The sequence below is a fragment of the Bombina bombina genome, chromosome 4 (genome assembly GCF_027579735.1).
Source record: "Bombina bombina isolate aBomBom1 chromosome 4, aBomBom1.pri, whole genome shotgun sequence".
Classification (NCBI taxonomy): Eukaryota; Metazoa; Chordata; class Amphibia; order Anura; family Bombinatoridae; genus Bombina; species Bombina bombina.
The window spans coordinates 1,145,976,553-1,145,998,602 of record NC_069502.1 but is presented as its reverse complement, the minus strand read 5'-3'; the positions used below and the strand labels follow the sequence as shown (position 1 = coordinate 1,145,998,602).

The window sequence follows — 22,050 nt, the reverse complement described above, 5'->3', positions numbered from 1 at the left end:
ATATTGAAAGTAAAAATCAAGAATAAGGTAGTCGCTAACTTTTTTTTTTTTAACATTATTTATTTTACCTGTAATCCAAACTTGTTATTTGCAAGCGTTATATTCATTCCTCCTCCCCCATGCCACTTCCGTGTTTATCTCTGTTATTACAGGAAGCGTTCTCACCCCTTTGTTGTCGTCATGTTTTTTGCGCGTTCACAGAATCACTATCTTATGCGCATGCGCCACTTCCCCCGCTGCCAGATACATTGTAGTCATTTTTTACATCGCGGTTCATTCAAAACATAAGGAGCTTGATATCTTACCCACACTTGCGGCGCGATCTTACAAATGGTTAGAATGAATCAAAACAAAGCGATCGCTACACCGCTAGCACTGCGCATGCGCTACTCACGAACGAGCACAGGCTGAAGTGTGTTGAGTCGAGTCCAGCGCATGCGCTCAATCGGCGAGTGACGTCAGAATTGCTGGGCTAAACCCCTGTAGGGGAAACAGCCGATTGGATAGTAATCTAGCAAGCGGATGTCAATCAAATCAAGCAAAATGTCGGGCAGACGAAAGATTAGACACAGGACAATGTTTGAAAGGTAGAGAAAGGTATATTTCGGATTGATAATTTAGAATTGATGAATGAAACTTATGTTTTTTTTTGGATACTAGTACACATAGCGTTAAGTAGTGTTATCAACTTTACCTTACCTAACTATTTAATAGCTATTGTACCTAGTTAAAATAAATACAAAGTTGCCTGTAAAATAAATATAAGTCCTAAGCTAGCTACAATGTAACTATTAGTTATATTGTAGCTATATTAGGGTTTATTTTATAGGTATTTAGTTTTAAATAGGAATAATTTATTTAATTATAGTAAATTTATTTATAATAATTTAAATTATATTTAATTTAGGGGGGTGTAATGGTTAGGGTTAGACTTAGGTTTAGGGGTTAATAACTTTATTATAGTAGCGGCGACGTTGGGGGCATAATATTAGGGGTTAATAATTGTAGGTAGGTGGCGGCGATGTTAGGGAGGGCAGATTAGGGTTTAATACAATTTATTATAGTGTTTGCGAGGCGGGAGTGCGACGGTTTAGGGGTTAATAAATGTATTATAGTGGCGGCGAGGTCCGGTCGGCAGATTAGGGGTTAATAAGTGTAGGTAGGTGGCGGCGACGTTGGGGGGGCAGATTCAGGGGTAATAAATATAATATAGGTGTCGGCGATGTTAGGGGCAGCAGATTAGGGGTTCATAGCTATAATGTAGGTTGCGGCGGTGTCCGGAGCGGCAGATTAGGGGTTACAATTTTTTATTATAGGGTTTGTGATGTGGGGGGGCCTCAGTTTAGGGGTTCATAGGTAGTTTATGGGTGTTAGTGTACTTTATAGCACAGTAGTTAAGAGCTTTATGTTCCCGCGTTAGCCCATAAAACTCTTAACTACTGACTTTTTTTGACGGTAGGAGTCTTGTCTGTAGAGGCTCTACCGCTCACTTCTTCCAAGACTCGTAATACCAGCGTTAGGCAAATCCCATAAAAAAGATAGGATACACAATTGACATAAGGGGATCTGCGGTAGCCTCGAGTCGCGGAAAGAAAGTGAGAGGTAGACCCTTTCCTGCCTGACTCTAAATACCAGCGGGCATTAAAAAGCAGCGTTAGGACCCCTTAACGCTGCTTTTGACGGCTAACGCCAAACTCTAAATCTAGAAAAAGGAAAAGACGCTGGGTCTTTAGAATATATCCAACAATGTATTTGGATACAGGTTTTTGTAAGCCAGGTAAACTCTTTATCTGACGCGTTTCGTGCATGCGTACATGCGCTTCATCAGAGTTGAGATTTTTGGGGATGGTGGAAATATTGGTTTAGAAGTGTCAGGTTTATTATTGGGAGGCGGCTCAGCCTACACATTATTTATACAGTCACAATGCATAGTGACTGCATAAATAATGTAGACACTGACACTACAATAATAAGCAGTTGTTATATATATAATTATATATATATATATATATATATACAGTATATATATATATATATATATATATATATATATATATATATATATATAATGTACATACTGACACTTTAAATAATTTAGTATTTAGCCATATGTACCGAAAGGAAGTGTATGTATAAGTGTCAGTTTGTTCATGATTTATACAACTGCTTATTATTTCAGTGTCAGTGTGAACAATATTTATACTTTAACTATACATTGTTACTGTATCAATAATGTGTGCACGGAGTTATGGAAATTGACCATCGCAACTTCTGAAAATCTTACATGGGCATACTTCATAGAAATTGACCTATACGTCAGTGTCAATCAAACACTGCATGTTTGAGGAAAGTCACGTCTCTCGCTCGTGGCAAATCGCATGTGTCGCTCACGACTAATCATGCCCCTTGCTCGCGCCGTTAAGTCAATTCAAATATAAAGGGTTTAGATTATCTGACGCAGTTAGGAAAAAAGCAGTCTGTGAGGATAGTTGCTGTAGAGATAGATCAAAGTTTTTAATAGCGGAACATCGTCTGTTGTCTACTTTTTTAGCATTATTAGCTATTCTAAACCAAAAGCTTTAGTTGTCATAAAAAAATAAAAAACGATTGCAAATTTCATCTCAAAAGCTTTTTTAAAAGCTACACAAAAGGAAGCTAATTAATTTTATAACGTTTTTCTTAAAGCTATAGTACTTTTAAAAAGAAAATTGTGTCCAAATAGTGTGTTGCTACATAAGTAGCTGAGTTATATAATAGAAATATTTGTAATGTTTATATATATATATATATATATATATATATATATATATATATATATATATATATATATATATATATATAAGGTATACTCTTTATTTATAAGGTATACTATTTATTTAAAAAAAAGTTTTTTAGTATATATTAAGAAAGTAGTTTGTACAAATTGGTTGATATTTCAACTGTAGTTTAATTAATATAAGAAAGACCTTGCAAGTAGGTGTTGCAACATCTGTAGCTTATTTATAATAAATAGAGATTTATATAATTTTTAATTAATATATAATATATTAAGGACAGTAGTCTGTCCAAATAGGGTCTACTATTATTACTTTAGATTACATATATATTTATTAAATATATTTAGGACATCAGTTCATCAAAATAAGGTGTTTCTACACCTGTAGCTTAATTTATATATAGATATATATATATATATATATAGATAAAAGCAGTTTTGCTAAATACAGTGTTGCTACAACTGTACCTTTATTATATAAATAAATATTGTTGCTACACCTGTAGCATTATATATATAAAATATTTTGGATACATTTAGGACAGCAGTCTGTAAAAATACAGTGTTGCTACACCTGTTCCTTAAAAAATAAATAGACTGCCCTCTGGGCAGGTTTATCGCCTAGTATAGTATAAGCAGGGCAGGAAGGGGTAGGTCCGTTGCAGCTCGTATGTCAGAGGTAGGGAGCAAAGATGCTTTAAAAAAAAAAAAAAGGGCAGACATTCTACGCCACTGACTTCCTTCTCTTCCTTCCCTCATTAACTTATTGTCTCCCTCTCTCTACAACTTTAGAAGACGCCCCTCTTTTACAGCACGGACAGAGACCTGTTAGCTTTTATGTCTAGGAACCATGCTCTCTCCCTGAACAAAAGTTGGAAGAAATCGGATAGGCAGAATTGCAAGGAGATAGAACAACTGGGGACTAATTTAGAAACCCCCCCAGACATTTAACTGTCCCTTTTATTCTACAAACTTTATCGGACAGCCAGCTGAAAAAATGGACTGTCAGGTCAAATACCAGACACTTGGCAACCCTAACTAGAGCACAGGTGAAATAATCAGCTAATGGGTGGGTGCAGGTTAGTAACCATGGTTACTGATCAGCTGATTATTTCACCTGTGCCCTAATTCATATATCCTACATATCTTTCCCTGAGGACTAGAGTTTAAAAAATAAAGTAAACCACTGACTGCATGAGGTTCAGATTTTGGTTATGATTAGTTAGAAATAAATGAGATGATTTTAAAGCAGTAGATAGTGCTGCTGCTACAAGCTGGTTGAATGTTTCTCTCTCTGTTTGTATGACCCTTGGGGTGATGGGGGAAACCATTTGAAGTTGTCTTGTTCAAGCTTCCAAAGGCACAGATATTCACTCTTGTTGATGCACATGATGCATTTTTGCAGTGTAAGTTGGATTTTGAGAGCAGTTACATGACAACTTTCTGAACACCATGGGGCAGGAAGAGATGGCTCATATTGCTTTTTGGTGTCTCTGTGGCAATTGAGGTGTCACAACGTAAGCAACACAAACTCTTATGCAGACTTAATGGTATTGAACCAATAGCTGATGATATACTTGTGGTTGGCTATGGTGATACAGATGTGGAAGCAAAGCGTAATCATGATAACAAACTGGGGGCATTAATAGATTGTTGCCAGCAAGGGAGACTGAGACTTAACTTAAATAAACTACAATTCAAGGTCAAAGAAGTTTGCTTCCATGGTCACATATTATCCTCAAAGGTTTTGAAAGCAGACCCAGAAAAGATCAGAGCAATACTGGAGATGCCTGAACCATCCAATGTGAAATCTCTGCAGTGTTTCATTGGATACGTTTCTTACCTTGCTAAATACCTGCCACGCCTGTCAGAGGTGCGTGAGCCCTTGAGAAGGCTTCTGGACAAGGATGGAGTTTGACATTCCCCAGCAAAATAGTGCAGTGCAGGACATAAAACGCTTGGTCACTGATACACCTGTGTTGCAGTATTACAATGTTACAAAGCTTGTCACTATTCAAAGCGATTCAAGCAAAACTGGACTTGAATGTTGCCTATTGCATCCAGGACAGTCACACCAACTGAGCCAAATGATGGCCAAATTGAAAAGGAATGTTTAAGTATCTCATTTGCACTTCCAACACTACCTTTATGGACGCGATATGATCACAGCACAAACTGGCCATAAGCCATTAATCTCTATTTTCAAGAAACCCCTTCTATGTGCACCCAAACTCCTCACAAAACTACTGCCTTAATGTGGTTTATAAACATGGCTCAGAGATGTACATTAGTGACACCCTCAGCAGAGCTACAGCAGCTAACAGGACATCAGGTTGCAAATGTGCGCGATACACAGTTTGCAGCGTCCAACAGGAACTTTATGACATTACGGAAATAAATCATGCTTTTTGAACATCACAGACCAAAGGCTGTTACAGATACGCCAACACATAGAAATTGATAAGCTTGCAAGCACTTAAGCCTGTTGTTCTAGCTGGTTGGTCAGATATATAAGAAGTATTACTGCTTGTAAGAGAATACTGGACATCCAGGGATGAAACCATCATTCAGAATGGAATGCTGTAAAAGGTGCCAAGAGTCATTCCAAAGTTATTAAAGTGAATGTAAACTTTCATGAATGAGTTCATTAAAGTGAATGTAAACCTTCATGAATGAGTTCATTAAAGTGAATATAAACCTTCATGAATGAGTGCCCGGGGCACTTTCATTCATGAAACTTTACATTGCAGTGTGTTTTTTAAAATACTTAACTTTTTCTTTAGCAAAGCCGGATCGGCGATCCCACGCCTGCTTCTCATGCTGTAATTAGCACAGCAATGATGAAAACTGCTGACGTAAGCACAGAGGAGCTGCGGGCAGGGGATCACCGATCTGGCTTTGCTGAAGAGAAAGGTAAGTTGTTTTTTTTAAAACGCTGCAATGTAAAATTTCATGAATGAAAGTACCTCTGTTTTTAAAAGTATTTTTAAAAACCAGGCACTTATTCATGAAACTTTACATTCACTTTAAGATCAAAAATGCTAACTCGAATACATTCAAGCCACATTGGTGGAGATGTATGCTATAGGCAGGCACACAATACTTTGTACTAGTCCAATATGCAAAATGAGATCAGAGACTTTGTAAGTAGTTGTTTAACTTGCAATGAATATGCACAAGCACAACTAAAAGAGCCTATGATGTCCCATGTGTTACCCACCAATCATGGCAAATTGTGAGCATGGACTTATTCATCTATGCAGTGCAGGTATTTATTTTACTAATTGTTGATCACTATTCTGATTTCTTGGAAATTAATCTGCTCCCTGACCCATCTGCTGATACTACAATCAAACATTGCAAAGGAAAGTCTGCACGCCATGGCAAACCAGATAGAGTCATCTCGAATAATGGACCTTAATTTGTATGTGAGCAATTCAGATGATTTGCAACTGAAAGAGAGTTTGAGCATATTATCTCTTTACCAAGGTGCCAATGAAAAGGTTGAATCTACTGTAAAGATAGTGAAGAATCTGTGCAAGAAATATAAGCAGGATGGGACAGCCCCATGGAAAGCAAACCTGCACTGGAGGAATACACCAACTGAAGGCATGGAAAGTAGACAAGCACAGTGCCTCATGTCAAGTAGACTAAAGACTTCTTTGCCAGTAACCAACATGTTACTCAAACCCTATTTAGTACCAGGTGTACTGGAGAAACTTTTTCAGGGAGAAAACAGATCTCCAAATTGACATATGATATATCTGCCAAAGACTTACCTGATCTAAGCATTTATCAGCCAATCTGGATGAAGCCACTTCCTGGAGATATGACCAGTCGTTGAAGGTTGGGTACCTGTGTTCGGAAGATTGCACCTTGGTCTTATCTTGTTGATGTTGAGGGTACTCTCTAACACGCAACTAAGTGGATTTGCGAGTAGTAGAAAAACCCATGACACAAGACTATTAACATCCTGTATAGGACACAGTGGAGTTACTCACCAGCCCAAGTCCTAAACTCACCTGCCCAAATCCTAATAAATCAAACAAGCAAAGTGAGCACACATTTGAGAGATATGAAGAGGATGACTTGAATGAAGCAAATCCAAGTGTGTCTGAGCCCCACACACCACCTAGAGTTAAACAGCTCTCTGAAGGCAAAATCACTTTTATCTCTCGTAGTAGACGATATTCAAGACCACCAGACAGACTCAATCTGTAACAAAGCAACTAGCACTGTAGCATGATACACTACAGGAGACATTATTAGTTATATTGTTTGCTGAATTAAGAATTAATATAAAAGAGGGAAGATGTTGTGGAGTTACTATGCAAAGTATTGTAACATTGTATGTTCACTGTTATGCTATACTGCTTTATACCTCCTATTTCCTATTGGCGTCTGACCTAGAGGTTGTTCATAATTCTCATCCTGGTTCCTAACACATACAGCTTGTGATGTCTTTATTTCTATAACTGAAACAGGGACATTGAGCATTGTGTCATTTAGATAGTTTTAGTGGTGGTGTCTTTATGATGGGGTTTGAGACAGTTTAGGGGTCTAGTGGGGCAAGGCATTAAAGTGGAAATGGTATTGATTTTGCACAAACAATATTAACGCTTCATAATGCTTCTATTTTTGGCATGAGCTATAATCCTAAATCTAGTCCTTTTAGTTTAATACCCATTAATTTGTTCTTACCCCGCCTGGTGTTGGAGCATGTATTCCTGAAGTTTCAATAGGTACAGCAGTTGGCTGATTAAACAGTCAAGCCTTCTCACAAGCTGTGCATCATGTTCATATGCAAGAGAAACACATACATCTGGCAATATGAAAGCTGTAAGTGCACTTTTAAAACAGGGATAAATATCTGAAAATTTACATGATAGCTGTTACAAAAGAACCGATAAAACCTGTCACATATGAAATTTGGTGCTCAGCAGCTGACTTATTTACTTAATTGTTCACTTTAGAAGGAACTGAAAATCAGTCAGGCAATTTAAAAGTTACAAGCTTTTAAAAAATACTTTCAACATATATCACTTGTTCAAACATAAATTGCACATGAGTAACAAAAAACAAATGTACAGGAATGCATTGATCTGCAGACAATTATGACTGCAAGGGCTGTTATTTCAACATTTTGTAACCTACAACATAGGGAAACAACCTCCAATCAGCAGAACATATCTCAGAATTTCACAAGGTCTGTCTTGCATCCTGATAGAAAAGAAAAAGGATTAGACAAAGAGGAAACTATGCAAAGGGCAGAAAAAAAAGCAAAACTGACACTTTTATTGAGAAGGCATCACAGAGGATAAGAAATTAAGTGCTTATGAGTGGGAGGACTGAGTTACTGGTAACAGTGAGTGTTTAAAAGCTTTTATTGAAGGGTCCATTCAGTCTACAGCTACAGGATGCATCAGCTTGGTCATGGAAAAGGGTGGATGCATCTCAAGATGCTTTGTCAAGGTATTGTCTTTATTCTCCAAGTCAGTTCTCTCCTTGGGCACCCACAGTGCTTGGATTATGGACCTCCTTTCAAACCTCCTATGCACTTAGAGTTTTGCTCTCAGTATGAAAATTTTGGATGTTGTGAGCAGGTAAAGGACAACATCATTGCTGAAAAATACTGGTCAGTCATGGACTTTTATGATCTGGAGGGTCAGGAGCTGTGTGGACACTACATTAGAGACATCTTATGTCAGGTAAGGCTCAATAAAACGTATATAGTATATTAATTTAGTGTTGAAGTCTATGTCTATCTGATGTATATTAGAGGTATTATGCAATGATTTGTAATTTTATTATTAACGTTATTATTATCATTTATTTATAAAGTGCCACTTTATTATGTTGTGCTGTAAATTAAAGTATAAAATTGTAGATTACAATAATCATAGGACATTTACAAAAATCATAAAGGGTTGAGATTCTTGCCCCTGAGTCACTGTAAGCTGTAAACCATCTTTATAGCGATTAGCATGACAGGTGGACTTGTGAGCTTACATTTTAAAGGATGCTGTATCAGTTCTACATAAGTACATGGACAGTATTTACCTCTAGGGGTCCAGGAAGATGATGAAGCCTTCAATGATAACAATGCAATGAATGTCTCAGAATATAAGAGAGACATATCTCTCAGGTGACTGTTAAATTGTATTCACTAAGAATTAACAATAAAGGCAATCTCTAATTCCTATATTAATCTGTGATATTTTAGAACTCATGCATTAGTGGATCAGCACCCAAGGGTAGTCTGAGAATTTTTTTCTCAATCAAAAGTATAGGCTCGGCAAAAGATGCAGGCAAAATATGAGGATTTTCCTATTTGTGCAGGTGATGGGATCCAATAATCTGTGTCCTAAATGTGGTAAACTCAGGCTCATAGTCTAGATTCCAATGTTTTTATTATCCTGAGCAGATAAACATTTTACTGGCTGGGAAAAGGTCACAGATAACTCAACTCTACATTTGAAAACATACGTTACGCTACTGTATAATTCATTGAAATTATAGTTAAATTTTTAGGAACATCTGGGTACAACATTACCAATGCCAATAAAATAACTGAAAGTGTGAAGTTCTGGAAAGCCAACTAATAAAAATATAATCCCCTTCCACAGATGATTCCCTCCGATATTTCTTGGCAAGTAGAAAATGTTGGATGGTTAAACTAATATTCTACCTTAAATGAGTCCAATTCGTATGCACATTCACACATGTACATTACAAAATTCATCAAATATTAGATTATATTTTAAGGTTCTGGTAGGTGAGGGATGTAATTTTTGCATTCCTTTGCCTTATGTTTGTTTAGAAACTTAAACTCTGGCATTAATTTAGGCTTTTTTACTACTGAATAAATTCCTCAGTTCTTTATTGTAAAAAAAACTATTCATTTCTGAAGTGTGTGTGCAGTGTATGTGTAGTGGGTGTGTACAGTGTAAAAGTGTAGTGCATTAGTATAGTGCAGTGTATATGTGTGTATATATATATATATATATATATATATATATATATATATATATATATATATATATATATATATATATATATATATATATATAGTGTTGGTCTCCCTCTTCCAGGTTACAAAACCATACAAAAAATATCTGTGAATACAACTCCCATAATCCTCTGCTGCCAAATTTTGCTACTGAGCTTGTCTAAAATTATATTTTTAAATTGTTCTATCTCTGCAAATATTAGAGGTTAACATTCATGTCAAATTTTATAAGGATTTGTGCAATGGTATATGCAGTAGGTTTAGCTAATATTTGTAAATGTTAAGAGATGGGGAATAATTACTTATTGTAACACATACTCCTAGATTACAAGTGGAGCACAAAAATATTAGTTCTATTGTGTGTTACTATAGCTTGAGTGCAATCAATAACACTTCTATTTTTGCTCTCATATTACAAGTCCAAAGTAATTATTTTTCATTGATTTAAAGTGATAGTCTAGTGCTCACAAACATCTGCACGTTGGTTAGCACAGGTGTGCTAAATCCCTCACATAATAGACTAATATGGCGGCATAAAATACAATTCATGTCAGATATCGCTTGAGTGCTAAGCAGAGTGTGTGCTAAGCCCATGGTGCACAGTTCTTCATGTAGTTTTGTGCTATACTTTTAATAATCATGGTTTTTACTTTAGGTCTTAAAAGAGCTACATTTTATAGCTGTATTTTGGATTGTATTCTAGTGCAACACTTAAAGGGACAGTCTACTTGAAAAATGTTATTGTTTAAAAAGATAGATAATCCCTTTATCGCCCATTCTTCAGTTTTGCATAACCAAACCCTGTTAAATTAATATAATTTTTACCTCTGTGATTACCTTGTATCTAAGCCTCTGCAGACTGTTGCCTTATCTCGGTGCTTTTTACAAACTGCATTTTAACCAATTAGTGCTGATTCATGCATAACTCCATGAGAGTGAGCACAATTTTAGCTGTTTGGCACAGACAGCTAAGAGATAAGAGGCGGCCTGCAGGGACTTAGAAAAAAGGCAGAGATGTAGAGGTTTAGGTTTAGTGCTCCATGTACTAACATATAGATTCGAAAAAATGACTACCCTACTTAACATATACCAAGAAAATGCCATCCATTGCAATTTCTTGCTAGTCTGAGACTAGTGGGAGATTTCAGTATGTAGTTGTATTGTACTGTATGTTTGCATTTTGCACTTGAACTTTGAAAAAACCTTAGACAGATACTGTCCTAAAGCACTGCAGCTTATAACGAATAACAGTTACTGCAACAAGATTACCAGCCTTGATCATCCAACATTAATTTGTATTGTCTCCTGTAATACCAATTTCAGTGCATAAGTTAAAGCTGTGATAAGGGTATTTATTTTCTGATATACCGATGTATATAGCATTTGCAAAACAAGCTGGTGTTTTATTGTTTACATATTTATTATCAAACAGCTACATTAAAAACAGTTGTATATCATTCCAAAATACTCAACCCTATTTAATTTGAATGAAATTTAGTTTTTTATATCTTTCTTATGCCAGTTTTCAATGTGTTGTCATCAAATGTGTTTAAAATTAAATATGCATACATGAAAATGTTTTTTGGATGGATTTGAGTAGGACTGTGCTTTTAGATCATTCGTTATCATATGGTTGCAGAAAAAGGCGGCCACTTGCGGCATTGGGCTCTTTTCGGAGCTGAATTTATTCATGTGATACTGAAACACACAAATCCAGATCTTAGTGTGTTGCACTTTCACAGGAAGAAATGTCGCTCCGAAAAGAGGCTTCTTTCACATTCAAATCATAATGAATTATCCAAATGCACAGGCCTAGATTTGATTGTCTTTTGTACCATCTGGAGCTGTCCAATGTATTCAGAAAATGTTTTGTTAAAAAAAAGATTTTATAGATCTGTAGAATCCTCTGTTAAAACTTTAACGATGGATTGGAATATGTGTTTAAACAAATGCTCAGTTACTATCTAAAGTCTTATTGAAGTATAAAGTAATTTAAAAGGTGCTGAAAATAGTACTTAAGATTTTGATGGCTGAGAACTTACTAAAGCTTAAAAACATAAATAGCAACTGAAACTCTGATTACATTTCACCCCCTTTAAACTAAACTTCTGGTAACAGCAAAATTGAACAAAAATCATATCTTTTATATTTGAGAAAAATATTTTTTGCAGTGATTTTCTGCTATATAATCAGTAATGGTCTTGTTAGTGATAATTATTGATCCCAGTTATAATGTTATTTATGATGACATATATATCAGGGAAAGCTCGGAGATTTTAATAATTTGAGTGTAATCCCTACTTCTCCTGGATTTTGTACATTTAAATATGAATGACTATTTTTTACATTTTGTTTAAACTTCATAATATCATGAGCAAATCAAAAGAATGTATGCCTGTGAATGGTTCAAATAAACCTTAGAATTTCTAAAGAAATTTCTAAAGAGAAAAGTATAGACATATTAAGGGCTAGATAACGAGTGGAACACTATTTTAATCTGCCCCTTTATGGGCGCACATTAAATAACCAGCCATTACAAGTGGCCGGTTAATGCTCCAGCTCGCGGTTTCACCTCTGGTTAAAGGGGCAGTCTACACCAGAATTTTTATTGTTTTAAAAGATAGATAATCCCTTTATTACCCATTTCCCAGTTTTGCATAACCATCACAGTTATAATAATATACTTTTAACCTCTGTGATTATCTTGTATCTAAACCTCTGCAAACTGCCCCTTTTTTCAGTTCTTTTGACAGACTTGCAGTCTAGCCAATCAGTGCCAGCTCCCAGATTACTTCACATGCACGAGCACAGTGTTATCTATATGAAATATGAAATATGTGAACTAACAGCCTCTAGTGGTGAAAAACTGTTAAAATGCAATCTGAAAGAGGTGGGCTTCAAGGTCTAAGAAATTAGCATATGAACCTCCTAGGTCAAGTCATTTTTACACTTCAATCATATGGACCTCAAAATGTGCTCCAATTGCCCCCAAAATACAGAGGACAGTACTGTAGAAATAAAATAAAAAATTAGCATGTTTATTTTTATTAAAAAAAAAAACTGCACAAAGCAGTTATAAGGGGTTAAATTGAGGGGATGTGGGGTGTTAGAAAAAAACGGCACTGAAAGTGCCTTTATATATCTATGGGGGACTGTATTTTCACTTTAAATATATATGTATATGCTTATATACATATATATTTATGTGTTAATATGTATGCGGTGCGCTAGGTGTCTGACTGCATGAGAACGAGGGTCCCATTGGAGCCTATGGAAGCGCACTCTAGTGAGCGCAAGGCTTCCACGCTATTGCGCCTCACTTGTAATACGTAAATGTGCTCTGGTATTACTGTATGGAGCGGCAATTTGGAAAGGGGTATCTTTGATCCTTTTTTTATGTGCATGTCTTGCATAGTTTTAAAATGATTTATGTTATCTGACCTGCTACCCCCTGGAAGTCCATCAGACGCGTTTCATGCAGCTAGGGCATTTCTTCATTGATAAGAAACAGGGGGAAGGTAAACCTTATTCTATAGGTATAGACAACCAATCATAACATACATTCACATAATTGATTTAACCCCTTAAATTCCTAAAAATGTATTGAAAAACATGAAATGACTGCTTTACAAAGAAAGAATCAGCATTGGGTATCAAACCCAGGGATAATAATTTCAACAGTGAGAACATAAAGAAAACATAAGTATGTAAAAAATTAAATAGATTTTCTAATACGTGCACTTATGAATATATTTCACAGCTGAATATCCCTAAATGTTAAGTAAAGTGCTGATAATTTATTAACTCTTAATAAACATATTGACATCCATTCTTGAATTTAGACCTAGAGGTACCCTGGTTTTGAGGTGGAAGATCCAAAAGACTTGTCTTTCATCCAATTTGGCTTCTCTATTCCCCCCCCTCTAGGGTATAAAATGTATAAAATGAAAGCTGTGCATGCTAAGTAAAGAACTATCTGAATTATGGTGTTGTCTAAAATTTTTGGCTATTGGAGTTTTGGATTCTGTATCCTCAATGGACCTGATGTGCTCCAAAAACCTATCATTGAGAGATCTTTTTGTACGACCTGTATATTGAATATTACAACCTAAGCATGTTAATAAATACACCACGTGAGTGGTAATGCAATTTATACAATAGCGAATGTCAAACTATTTATTGAGTACCTCTGATTTAAATTGGTTTCCCTGTATTATATAAGAACATGCTTTATACCTAGAAGCACAACACTTGAAACACCCTTTTCTTTTTTGCAACCCTGTGCTAGATTGAACCCTAGGTAGCATAGATGGAGATAATATGTTTCTGAGGGTCTTTGCTTTTCTTGAAACAAATCTACAGCCTCCTTTGACAATCTCATTTAATCTTGCATCATTCTGTAATATAGGAAGATGCTGGTTGATTAAATTACAAATTTGATTGTATTCTTTACTGTAGGATGTTATAAAGGTTGGAGATGTTTGATATTTATTATTTGTGTCTTTTTGTGTTGTTTTTTTATACCTAAGAAGCTCTGTTCTAGGAAGTCTATCAACCTGATTTTTGGTTTCTTTTTTTTTCATTCTTAGTTTTTATTGAAGTTTTTCAATGAACAATGAAAGATCGACAAACAATATAATTTTACAAATAACCTTCCAATTGGTTACAAATCTAAGATGTATATATTATACATGGAAACAATAGCTTTTGATTACATTTATAACCCATTCAAGCATATATCTTTGTAAGAAGTCCCGAAAGTCAAATTGAGGTCCATATGATTGAAGTGTTCGGTAATCAATAACATGAGTTGGTGCCATGCCAGAACCCATTTAGGAACTGTATAGAAACAATGGGTTACCAAAGTCCTCTTCCCCAAGATTTGGTGGAAGGAATAATTGAGCAAAGAATAACCTATACTAGCCACATGGCTAACTAAATAAAATGTAAATATGGGAGAACTCAACCTTGAGATATTGTGGAATGAATGTCATTGCTGACAAGCGACCCTCTATATGATTCCCAAAAGAATACAATATCATTATACAATTGCAGTCAATTGGTCTTGAGAAAGTGATATCTTTCCAGTTTTATGGCACTTTGCACTTTATCTCTCCAAGCTATTAGAGAAGGGGGCTCGCTAGATTTCCAGTGTGAGGCTATTAACTGTTTAGCTGCATTAAGTAAAATATGGGCCAAATTTTTCTTTATTGCACACTTCAACTCGGTAAACACGTTGAATAAGAACATTTTGGGTGATGGATAAGTTACTAGATAATATAATGTTTACCTCTTTTAATATTAACTTCCAAAAATTTTGAATTTTGTGGCAAGCCCACCAAACATGACCCATATCCCCCTTTCCCTATTTACATCTCCAACACCCATCTGAAGCTTTCGGAAACATGTGTTTAATCCTATGCGGGGTAAGATACCATCTTAGCAAAATTTTGTAATTAGTTTCCAATACTTGGGTAGAGTGGGCTGAATGGGCTGTGTTATAGAAAATATCGGACCAGTCTGTGGAGTTGAACTGTTCTCCCAATTCCCTTTCCCATGATTTGTCATATTTGTGAGGTTTCGGTGAGGTTGCTGTGAGCAAAATTTTGTAAAGTTGCGAGATAATTCCTGATTGCCTTAATTAACCTGATTGTATCTTAAAGGGACACTGAACACAAATTTTTTCTTTTGTAATTCAGAAAGAGCATGCAATTTTAAGCAACTTTCTAATTTACTCCTGTTATCAATTTTTCTTTGTTCTCTTGCTATCATTATTTGAAAATGAAGGCATCAAAGCCTTTTTGTGGTTTCAGTACTCTGGACAGCACTTTTTTATTGGTGTATGAATTTATCCACCAATCAGCAAGGACAACCCAGGTTGTTCACCAAAAATGGGCCGGCATCTAAACTTACATTCTTGCATTTAAAATAAAGATACCAAGAGAATAAAGAAAATTTGATAATAGGAGTAAATTAGAAATTTGCTTAAAATGTCATGCTCAATCTCAATCCCGAAATAAATTTTTTGGGTACAGTGTCCCTTTAACAATGGTTTTAAAAATCCCTGCCCCAGGTGCTCTATCTCAGATTTAGGTTTTATTTTATTTAGGTTTAACAACGAGTATATTGGTATGTCTCTTTGAATATCTAATTCCTTTTCTTGGATATGTGTCTTACTTATTGGAAGGCCTGGATTTGATAAGATAGGTGTCAACGGGGAAAACCTACTTGATATCTTTTTAGTGTTTATACTGATTGATATCCAATCAGAGAATGTGTTTGTTAGGGTATGTAGTCCTGCCCAATGTGTTATATGTGATATATTATGGGTCCAGCAGGCGCTCCCCAATTGTTGGCTTCCTGAGATATCGTGTTCAATTTGTATCCAGTGTTTTAAGTTAGCCTCACTGAATCTGCACCATTCTACAATCCTTTGTAGGGATATTGCTTTTTTATAGAGCATTAGATTTTGGACCCCCAACCCTCCCAAGTCCTTTGAAGCATACATGGTCAGTCTACCTATTCTTGAGGATTTATGTTTCCAAATAAATTTATTTATGGCCCTTTGTAACTTGTGTATATATATCTCTATGTGCGGGAGTGGGAGCGTTTGAAGCACATATAGTATCTTGGGTAGCAATATCATTTTAGTGGTGTGTATCCTACCTATCCACGATGTACTCTGAGAGCTCCATGTGGATAATAACTTTGTAATGTCAGTAGTGATTTTCGTGAAATTTATCGTGCGGGTAGTTTCAACCCTGTTAGTTACATTGATACCTAAATATTTGATGGAATTGGTTTGGATATTAAAATTGCAATGTTTCTTGATTTTAGTTAGTACGTTAGGGAGAATGTTAAAAGGAAGTAGATCGGATATAGTCATGTCATACAAGGAGAAAAGGGATGACGATGGCACTACTGGAATTGTTGCCCTAATAATTATAATCAATCCCACATAGTAGGGGGAACCATAATCAATAACTAGAGGGCGGGTGCTGTACATATGTGGAGAGAGATATACGAAACAGATTCAGTACAGGACTGAACAAGCAATGTACATGGATAGCACTCAACAATTAGATAAGCTTGTGTCAATATTAGATACTGGATAGAAAGGATCCATGCAAGAACATTCTGTCTGCATAGAGACGTTTAAAACTTAACTTTTATTTCAAAATAAAAACCAATTGAAATGATACACACAATTAAAAACACTGTAACAAGAAGGGCCCCCCAAGGTGAGAGGATAAGGTACTGCTCCAGGTAGCAGTGGGGCAAGAAAGTGTAGGTACTCGGTACAATATAGTAACCTCTTAACAATATAAACAATATAACCTGCCCACTGAGTGTGTGTATCTATTGGCAATATTCAAATCACACAGTGCCCAGATACTAGAGCAAAGTATATATCTTGGTAATTGATATTACAGATCTCCAACCATCTAAGTATGATCCTATTAGTTGAATAGCACCTCTAATGGGGTATAATAGTAGGGTACAATGGCTACACCCAAAAGGAGGTGAATTTAATATTATTAAAATCAATATATATAGTACCTCATAAATTGGGTTAGTATATATTAATATATGGACCCTGGATAGAGGAGGTGCAGTAAAGATAAGACCAATCCCTTACCCTCGTAACTAAAGTAAGAATATAACTTATAGCTGTTATCTATGACAGTCACCACTAAGAGGTAGTAGTATTATTCTGTAGGTGCAATACCATAGATAACTCAGTAGGTATACTGTAGTTTTGGACGACAAACTACCCTCTCCCAATTAGTTTGGGGGGATAACTAGTAGTCAAGATTTTTCTTATAGTAGAGATTTACCCGTGGTAATTAACTGTACATATAGTTACTTGGAGGTGATGGTATATCACTGTGGGTATTACAGCAGAGAAGGTTGAGTAGGTATATTATTAATATTTATATGCCCGTTTTATCTATAGTGAATAGGCGATTTAAGAAACAATATATTTTATTTCAACTTAGCAACAATCAGGTGTGTTTGGTGTGACTGTATTTATTTAGAAAGTACAAATCCCACTCCCAATTGGTTTTGGGGGGATCATTAATATTCAGAAGATCCAGCTGTATTTGCACGTGTGCAATTTAACTTCTATCAGGTGTTAACCATAAATACAATATCTATATATATATTGAGAGAGGAATGCAGTGTCAAATAAATCAATTTAACAGTCTGCCACAGTTGTCATGTGACTTTAGGAATCAGTGTAATTAAACACCGCCTAGTTCTCCCCACTCTAAAGTGCTACCACTGAGTATCTTTCTGTATATTTCTCTTAAATATCTATGATTGTATAGTTCAAAAATAGTAATTAATTATTTAGACACTAGCCAGTGTGGAAGCGTAAAGGTTACACCTTAAGTTAGCAAATAAAGTTTCTACTGGTACTCCCAAAGGAGTAATGGTTGCAAGATTGTTACCAAACAAGATTAAAGATAATATTACCTATTATACCGTCCTGTCATTGACAGGAAATATTACAAAATAACAAGTACCAAGGATACCGGAGCTGAACTGAATTATATTTAGAAGGACTACCTAATATTAACAAGTCAAAATAAGTTTACGGAACTATAGGTAGACCCACGAGGGCCGTTACAGCAATTTAAAACACACAACCGGAGAGGGACCTAAACGTCCCAACTCCCCCTAACATGTTTCGCAAAAGAGCTTTATCAAAGGTGGGGCGGCCGGCTCTAATGCAGACATTTATAGGTTGAAGTATTCGTTACGGTTTACAAACTGTTGCCACTCACCATCACCTTTTTAGAAATCCCTTCGAGTTTATATTGTCATCGGGTTCTGAGGTGCATACTATTAAAATAAAAATAAAAACATGCTTGATATAAATTTAGTATCTCCCATTTTTATTTATTTTATTTATTTTCCCTTCCTCCCCTCCCCCTTTTCTATTAGTGTCTTATACAGTAGGAAGGGTATTTCCATTATGCCTTACGATATGAATGCATATGAACGGAGGACCACTCCAAGATAACCTTTAACTTAATCACTGATTAGTAACACCTCTGTTATTGTTATTTTTCATAAGAACATACATCATACGTGTATCTGTGACCAATAACATTGTGCCGGTTTTTATAATGTGTCCTATGATAAATCTGTAAGTTACCTATGAATATTATATCCCCAGATCGATATGAGAACAGGGAACTGATCGGTTCAACTATGATTGCAAATCCTCCTTTTTGCTATATTGAGTGTACATTCGATCAGCTTGAATGTTAGATCCAGGGATTTACCCGATTATCAGTCTGTGTTTTTTCCAGTGTTGCTGTTTACCTCTGTTTCCATGGAAACGTCCTTACACGTCATTGTACTGATCATTCGATTGGTCAGCCGTGCCCCCCAGCAGAACCAATGTGCTAGTACTATTCACTTCTCCTATCACCGCTGAGGGAGTATCATGACGTAACGAATACTTCAGCCTATAAATGTCTGCATTAGAGCCGGCCGCCCCACCTTTGATAAAGCTCTTTTGCGAAACATGTTAGGGGGAGTTGGGACGTTTAGGTCCCTCTCCGGTTGTGTGTTTTAAATTGCTGTAACGGCCCTCGTGGGTCTACCTATAGTTCCGTAAACTTATTTTGACTTGTTAATATTAGGTAGTCCTTCTAAATATAATTCAGTTCAGCTCCGGTATCCTTGGTACTTGTTATTTTGTAATATTTCCTGTCAATGACAGGACGGTATAATAGGTAATATTATCTTTAATCTTGTTTGGTAACAATCTCGCAACCATTACTCCTTTGGGAGTACCAGTAGAAACTTTATTTGCTAACTTAATGTGTAACCTTTACGCTTCCACACTGGCTAGTGTCTAAATAATTAATTACTATTTTTGAACTATACAATCATAGATATTTAAGAGAAATATACAGAAAGATACTCAGTGGTAGCACTTTAGAGTGGGGAGAACTAGGCGGTGTTTAATTACACTGATTCCTAAAGTCACATGACAACTGTGGCAGACTGTTAAATTGATTTATTTGACACTGCATTCCTCTCTCAATATATATATAGATATTGTATTTATGGTTAACACCTGATAGAAGTTAAATTGCACACGTGCAAATACAGCTGGATCTTCTGAATATTAATGATCCCCCCAAAACCAATTGGGAGTGGGATTTGTACTTTCTAAATAAATACAGTCACACCAAACACACCTGATTGTTGCTAAGTTGAAATAAAATATATTGTTTCTTAAATCGCCTATTCACTATAGATAAAACGGGCATATAAATATTAATAATATACCTACTCAACCTTCTCTGGTGTAATACCCACAGTGATATACCATCACCTCCAAGTAACTATATGTACAGTTAATTACCACGGGTAAATCTCTACTATAAGAAAAATCTTGACTACTAGTTATCCCCCCAAACTAATTGGGAGAGGGTAGTTTGTCGTCCAAAACTACAGTATACCTACTGAGTTATCTATGGTATTGCACCTACAGAATAATACTACTACCTCTTAGTGGTGACTGTCATAGATAACAGCTATAAGTTATATTCTTACTTTAGTTACGAGGGTAAGGGATTGGTCTTATCTTTACTGCACCTCCTCTATCCAGGGTCCATATATTAATATATACTAACCCAATTTATGAGGTACCATATATATTGATTTTAATAATATTAATTTCACCTCCTTTTGGGTGTAGCCATTGTACCCTACTATTATACCCCATTAGAGGTGCTATTCAACTAATAGGATCATACTTAGATGGTTGGAGATCTGTAATATCAATTACCAAGATATATACTTTGCTCTAGTATCTGGGCACTGTGTGATTTGAATATTGCCAATAGATACACACACTCAGTGGGCAGGTTATATTGTTTATATTGTTAAGAGGTTACTATATTGTACCGAGTACCTACACTTTCTTGCCCCACTGCTACCTGGAGCAGTACCTTATCCTCTCACCTTGGGGGGCCCTTCTTGTTACAGTGTTTTTAATTGTGTGTATCATTTCAATTGGTTTTTATTTTGAAATAAAAGTTAAGTTTTAAACGTCTCTATGCAGACAGAATGTTCTTGCATGGATCCTTTCTATCCAGTATCTAATATTGACACAAGCTTATCTAATTGTTGAGTGCTATCCATGTACATTGCTTGTTCAGTCCTGTACTGAATCTGTTTCGGATATAGTCATGTTTATCAAAAAATTAGATACCCTCTCATATTCCTTCAGTTCATTCTTTACAGCCGAAATAGAGTCCAGGGGGGATGTCAACGTCATGAGCATGTCGTCTGCAAACATAGATAACATATATTTTATTTTTAATTGTGATACCTTTAACAGAGTCGTTATGTCTTATCCTGGATGCCAGAGCCTCCAGTGACAGGACAAACAGCAAGGGGGAAAGTGGGCAACCCTGCTTAGCACCGTTCCTAATCTCAAATTGTTCTGATAGGGTGCCATTGATACGGATTTGCGCAGAAGGAAAGGAATACAATGCCATAACTTGTTTTATGAATACGGGCAGGAAATTAAATTTGATCAAAATGGATTCCAAAAAGGACCAGTCAAGTCTATCGAACGCTTTTTTTGTGTCTGTGGATAGTAAAATTGTTTGGATATTGTTTTTGTTCACATGGTCTAATAAATCTAGTATTGTAACCGTATTATCTCTTGCCTCTCTTCTCGGCACAAAGCCTGCTTGATCTGGGAGGATTAATAAGGGTAAAAATTTGTTCAGTATGGTGGCCAGAATTTTTGCGTATATTTTTAGGTCAAGATTTAAAAGGGAAATGGGTCTGAAATTTGCAGGTTGATCACCCTTTTTTCCGGGCTTGGGAAGGACTGTGATGAAGGCCTGAAGCATGGTGTCTGGGAAAAGTCCTGTGTTATCAATTTGATGAAAAACTTTCAACATGTCTGGTGTTAATAGGTTGTGATAAGTTTTATAATAAAGACCAGAAAACCCATCCGGGCCCGGTGCTTTATCTTTTTTGAGTTTTTTAATTGCTTCTAAAATTTCTGAGGATCTAATTGGTGAGTTCAGTGACTTTTTATCATTCTCCGACAGTTGTGGCAAATGCACCTCTTCTAGATAGTGATTACATTATGGGGAATGTTGTTCCTGTATTCTATTGGGGAATAGTTTGTATAAAGAGTGATAATAGTTTTTAAAAGTTTCAGCTATATGTTTTGTGTCCTCTATTGTCTTACCATTTGGTTGTTTTATGGAGTGTA

General features: G+C 35.9%; 1 protein-coding gene across 2 annotated transcripts in view; it reads left to right on the top strand.

Annotated features, from left to right (window-relative positions):
* Nucleotides 1–22,050, top strand: part of HHIPL2 (HHIP like 2) — a 245,544-nt gene that overhangs the window by 49,544 nt on the left and 173,950 nt on the right. Inside the window, exon 1 of one of the 2 annotated variants that reach the window (XM_053712519.1) lies at nucleotides 8,193–8,484. The exons of the other annotated variant lie outside the window; for it this stretch is intronic. Coding sequence (XP_053568494.1) covers nucleotides 8,194–8,484 — 291 coding nt within the window. The 5' untranslated portion in view covers nucleotide 8,193. Of the gene's footprint in view, nucleotides 1–8,192; nucleotides 8,485–22,050 lie in introns of those variants that run through there. 2 annotated transcript variants of the gene reach the window in all.